Below are 5,342 nucleotides of genomic sequence, written 5' to 3' on the forward strand. Positions count from 1 at the left end.
TAACCGAAGCAGAATTACTTCTCCAAAAGAGTTGAAGACACATAGACATAAATTTTAGACCCATAAGAGAATAGCAGAGCTCCCACCACTTTGAATGTCAGCAAGTGTTTTGCCCTGCCCCAGCCTTCATCTAATTCTGTTGTCTTCTTGGCCAACTGTCAAGCTCACGACAAGGACACTAACAAAACACAGTACCTATAATCACTACAATTGCAGGCAAATCTATTCCAACAAAGCAGCTTCTCTGCCTCGTCCATCTTTTTGAACCTATAATAACCGTTAATCAGTGTATTGTACGTTACCAACATCAGGTGAATCCCCCTGCCCCTTGTATCCTTAAAGAACTGAAGTGCAGTACGCAGGCTCATGGACAAACCATCCAAAAGTCGCAACAACAGAGAATCGGTGTTTGATTCGATCTCTTTTTCATTTTCTGTGTCTACTTTCTTATTGGGGGAGATAAAAAAACAAAGTGTTCGCGGACAGTCCCTTCTTACCAGTTGATTGTCATCACCAACAACAGAGAGAGAGAGAAAGGACAGAGAAGCACATACAGATAACCACAGAGCATCACCATCTCCACTCATTTATAACACGTTTATAACAGGTTCATGTAAGAATGTCATAGCAGCCCAACAAGACACAAGCACAGAACTACAAGAAAAAAAAATGTCGAATAGCTTGCAGCTTGTAGAGCAAAATAGTTCAAACAAAAGACAGCCAAAATACATTGATTCAAAATACATTCTTTGACCCCCCCAAAAAAAGAGTACGTCTAAACATTAGAAAAATAGCATCCCTACTTCCATAGAAAATTAGCTGCTGAAGAAGGTGAGAATTCTTGACTTACCTATTATCAACCCAGCAAATATATTACTGGGAAAGCTTTTGCATATACCACACCAAATCCCAATTTCCATTAAAGATATACAATACGACAGTACCTAACTCACTGTCTTCCATTTAACTCAATCTTAATGTTAATCGATGATTTTGTGGCTCAAAAGTCAGGGCTTGATAGTTGATACAGTATCTGTTATCCTCCGATGTATGGTCAAGAGAATCAGTCAGCAATACCGAAATCAAGACATTCAACAAAGAAATCAAAAACGAAACCGACATAGACAGAGTACCTCGGAGTAGAGAGGCACCGAACTAAGAGAGATGAAATCAAATCATTACTGTCCGACATAGTTTTCAAAATACGCAACGATAGATGTTACATGCCTCGATTCAACTGTCTAGGACATTATTTGAAGTACATTATAACGGGCAAATTCCTCTGCCCCTTTAGTGTTGGAAGCTCCAAGACAATGATTAGGAACAGCCTTTAGCGCGGAAACCAATCCGCCCTCCAGCCACATCGTACACCACCTCGAATGTTCTCTGCTGTACGTTCCCGTAGATGCTGAGATCCGTGTTGGGGTGGCTCGGTGCAAACGCCAGGCACATTTTTTCATTGGTTCCAAACAACACACCGCGAGGGTCCAAGTCGACCTCAACTGATCCGCTGAAGGAGAATCTGATCCTTGGGATAGTGATGCTGGTGGATCCGCGCAAGTCATAGCAAGTGTCGAGGGTAGGAGTTGGATCGGACATTTTGTATTTCAACATCCCCTGCCGGAAAGCTGAGCGCAGGGCATCGTATGCTTTAGTGGGCAATCGCGTGAACGTGGCTCCTGAGTCAATGACAGTGTTAGCAGTTGAGAACACGGTCTCCTCTATATCGAGCTGTTTGCCTCCGACACTGATTCCTGTTATCTTGATGCCGTAGAATAGTGGCCTCCTTGGGATCGTTATTAATGGCGTGAAGCTGACCGAGGCGGATGTCCTGCTGCCCGTGCCCAAGGTTAAGTAGCCGGTGGAGCTCAATGAAGGGGGGAGGCAATATGAGAAAGACCGGCCATATTTGGTCGCGCTTTGACCGAAGAGTGAAATCTCGTCGCGGGCGAGCCCCAACAGTCCAGCAAATCCCTTGATCTTTTCGCTTTTCTGACCGCACCCGAACTTGAAGCGGGTGATTGCGTCGATTGGTGATAACGTCAGAGTTTCTGTTGCAAAGAAACCTTCCGAGTAGGCTCCGCTAAGATACGTCGCCCTGTAACTGCATGTGGAACCGCTGGGGAGAGGTTTATGACCTGCATGGTCCACGGAGCAACCTGAAATCAATATCGAGATGAAAAAAATCTCTAACAGGTAAAAAGTTCTAAGAGGTTACCAGTGCCAGAACGAAGCAGAAGGCAAGATGGATCAGAGAAAGAGATGTTGGCATAGGATGAAGACCGAGAGGGGTCGAAGATTGGCTCAGAGCAAGACTCAGCACATGGTTTGCACTGGGTCCACGTGAGCGCGCTTCCCGTATCAAACAAGAGGGTCAGGTCCTGCTTTGGCGTGCCAACACCTATTGTCACGAAGTAGCCTGCGGCGTTAGGACTATATTTGGCCTCGAGGCTGACGGCTGAGTCTTTTGGGCTGTTGGTGGCGTCGGCGCCAGAGTACTTGGATTCAATCCACTCCACCCTGGCGATGTCTTCAAGCAGTAATTGCGTGTGGTTCACAGGTTCGCCCTGGAAAAGTGGGGAGCACGGACCGTGCTTATGAACCAGCTTCACGGTGGAGTTCACTGTGAATAGAAAGAGAAGTATTCGGGTTAATCAAGGTTCAGCTTGAACGGAAATTGTTTAAGTACACTGGAGTTGATGACATTGTTCATATTATTATGATAAGTAGAGAGAGAGAGAGAGAGAGAGAGAGAGAGAGAGAGAGAGAGAGAGAGAGAGTAACCATTGGAAGTTGAAGCTTTGCAGTTGGGAGAAGGGAAAAGAGAGCTGACTGGGACGGTGATCTCATCAGCTCCATGGACGACGCACAGAAGACAAAGGAGAGAGACATAAAGCAAGATCTTGATGAGGAAAGAGAAACAAGGTGAAGCCACCGTCGTCATCTTCTTCTTCTTCCCTTTAGCGTGGTAATATCAGTCGCCTTCACAACTCACAGAAATGCTTTTGCGGTTGTGTGTCCAATGTCCATTCTTATAGGCCTCTGGCAAACGTTGTGGTCTAGTAAAACAAGATTTTCAAGTCTCTTTAATTTGGGCCCCACGTACCCTCCAAGCTCAAAATGAGGTCTACTACTCATTCGAATAATCTGCCAAGATTCTTGTTGGTTCTTAAAGCACTTGAATAAATATACATTTTTATGATTTTTCGTATTAAATTGAATGATATTCATTTTCATTGCTTCGATAGATGATTTGTTCGCCCCTCTGTCTGCACATTCCACCTCAATTCCTTAGCCATGGGGACCACATTTAATGACTTTGACAGCTCATTTCTCAGTAAATATAGTTGATTTCTAAAATAGGCAAGCTTCGATGGATATGGAAGAAAATTTTGATTCGTCTGGTCGGTAGAAAATTGAACATTTTGCTTCCTCCTTTTGGAGTGGGAACCGTGACTCTAATTTGTCTTTATATGTTTCCTTAGCTTAGTTACCTCTTAAATATAATTCATTCAGATCATAAAGTATCCCTATTTTGATGTGGGTCATATGTTCTCATCTAGGGGTCGAGTCACCAGTCTTTTGTCGATCAGGTTTGATATGGATGAGAATGCAATTCACTTTTCCGAGCTTGACAGCTCAAGTCAATGGCAGATTCCTCTATGTTTCCCCCAACCAAACGAATCAAATTTCTTCTTCGTATCCAACACATCGTGCCTCTTCATAAATCTTCCACATTTATGAAGACACAAGTCTTCAAAGTCATTAAATCTTGTCTCCGTCTCTACAGCGACGGAGGCTGGACATTTAGGAAGAGCGGCAAACATAACATCCATCGAAGCAATAAAATCAATGTCGTTTAATTTAATAAGAAAAATCATAAAAATGTATATCTATTTAAGTGTTTTAACAATCAACAAGAGTCTTGATAGATTGTTCTGATGAGCGGCAGATCCGATTTTCATGAAGTGGGGAGTGGACTTTCCTAGCAATAAAAGTATGTTTATCCCTTTATCATATTTAAAACGGAAGAAAGAAATTATCTGGTAACACATTGGTAATAATTATATGATTTGCAGGGTCGTGAAACACTCTGCAAGTTCCATAAACCGGTTAAGTGGACACCTTTGACCTAGAGCAATTTGTACGCAGTTGGTGGGCTTCGTACGAGTGACCTACAGTTGCCGAGCCGGAAATCCTCCAACGTGTCAACCTATTTCACCAACCCTATGGTTATATGATCATCTTTGTATATTTCCTCAGGTTAGTAAACTCTTAAATATAATTCAAGCACGTGTCTTTGGATCCGAGAAACTTTATTACTATAGATTAAAGAACGGTTCCCAATGAAAAAGAAGAACTTACCTACAAGATCAACAGAGTTGCCTATTCATTTAATTCAATACAATATGATTAGCAATTAGTAAACAAATAAAACAAATTTTTAATCATCATATAATAGAGCTCGCATCAATCACTATTGAGTAATTAATGCTGTCGAAAATTTCATACACAACCATACGGTACTTTGATATGAAAATGAGACAAAAAATACGTAGGCACTTCATTTTTTATTTAGGATTTCTCAGGTTTGATCATTTTTTGACCAACATTAAATTGCATAAAAAACCCAATCAGAGGGTGTCGTTAGATAGTTTTCGTCAAGAGCATCAATATCCAATTCATCCAAATCTAACATTCTTATTCATAATGTATCCCTATTTTCATATGGATCGTCTGATCTTAATGACGTCATTCTCATTTAGGAGTCGAGTCACCATACTTTTGTCGGGTTTAAAATGGACGAATACGCAGTTCACTTTTCCGAGATTAGACAGCTCAAGTCAATGGCGGATTCCTCTATTATTCACCCAACCAGACGAATCAAATTTCTCTCTCATACACGAAATCTCACATTTATGAAGAAACAAGTCTTAAAAGTCATTAAATCTAGTCTTCATCGCTACAGCTACGGAGGCCGCATATTTGGGAAGAGGGGCGAACATAATATCCGTCGAAGCAATAAAATTAACATCGTTAAATTTAATAAGAAAAATCATAAAAATGTACATCTATTTAAGTGTTTTAACAATCAGTAAGAGTCTTGATAGATTATTCTGATGGGCGGTAGATCTCATTTTCACGAAGAGGGGAGCAGACTTTTCCTAGCAATAAAAGGATGTTTATCCCATTATCATATTTAAAACAGAAGAAAGACATTATCATAAATGAAACAAACCGTATGAGGGCACGTCAATTTTTCATGTAGGATTTCTCAAGTTCGATCATTTTTGGACCAACATTGACATGCATAAAAAAAACCCCATGGAGAGCTTTCAATC

General features: G+C 41.3%; 1 protein-coding gene across 1 annotated transcript; it reads right to left on the reverse strand.

Moving 5' to 3' along the window:
* Window positions 1-1,205: 1,205 nt before the first annotated feature.
* LOC115671432 (aspartyl protease family protein At5g10770-like) lies at window positions 1,206-2,974 on the reverse strand. Its single transcript, XM_030592994.2, has 3 exons — window positions 2,785-2,974; window positions 2,219-2,623; window positions 1,206-2,138 (listed from the first exon to the last, which is right to left on the reverse strand). Exons 1-3 carry the CDS (start codon window positions 2,942-2,944, stop codon window positions 1,318-1,320), a joined length of 1,386 nt encoding a protein of 461 aa, XP_030448854.1. The 5' UTR covers window positions 2,945-2,974; the 3' UTR covers window positions 1,206-1,317.
* Window positions 2,975-5,342: the final 2,368 nt, after the last annotated feature.

Source organism: Syzygium oleosum, unplaced genomic scaffold, assembly GCF_021117445.2.
Source record: "Syzygium oleosum isolate NSW1041296 unplaced genomic scaffold, Sole_v2.1 Sole_v2.16, whole genome shotgun sequence".
Taxonomy (NCBI): domain Eukaryota; kingdom Viridiplantae; phylum Streptophyta; class Magnoliopsida; order Myrtales; family Myrtaceae; genus Syzygium; species Syzygium oleosum.

Bases quoted from the DNA above. Each gene is read 5' to 3' on its own strand.
- LOC115671432 (XM_030592994.2), bottom strand. From the start codon at position 2,944: ATGACGACGGTGGCTTCACCTTGTTTCTCTTTCCTCATCAAGATCTTG. The intron at 2,624-2,784 runs GTTACTCTCTCT...TTCTATTCACAG, and splicing joins CAAAGCTTCAACTTCCAATG to TGAACTCCACCGTGAAGCTG. The intron at 2,139-2,218 runs GTAACCTCTTAG...TGGACCATGCAG, and splicing joins TCTGCTTCGTTCTGGCACTG to GTCATAAACCTCTCCCCAGC.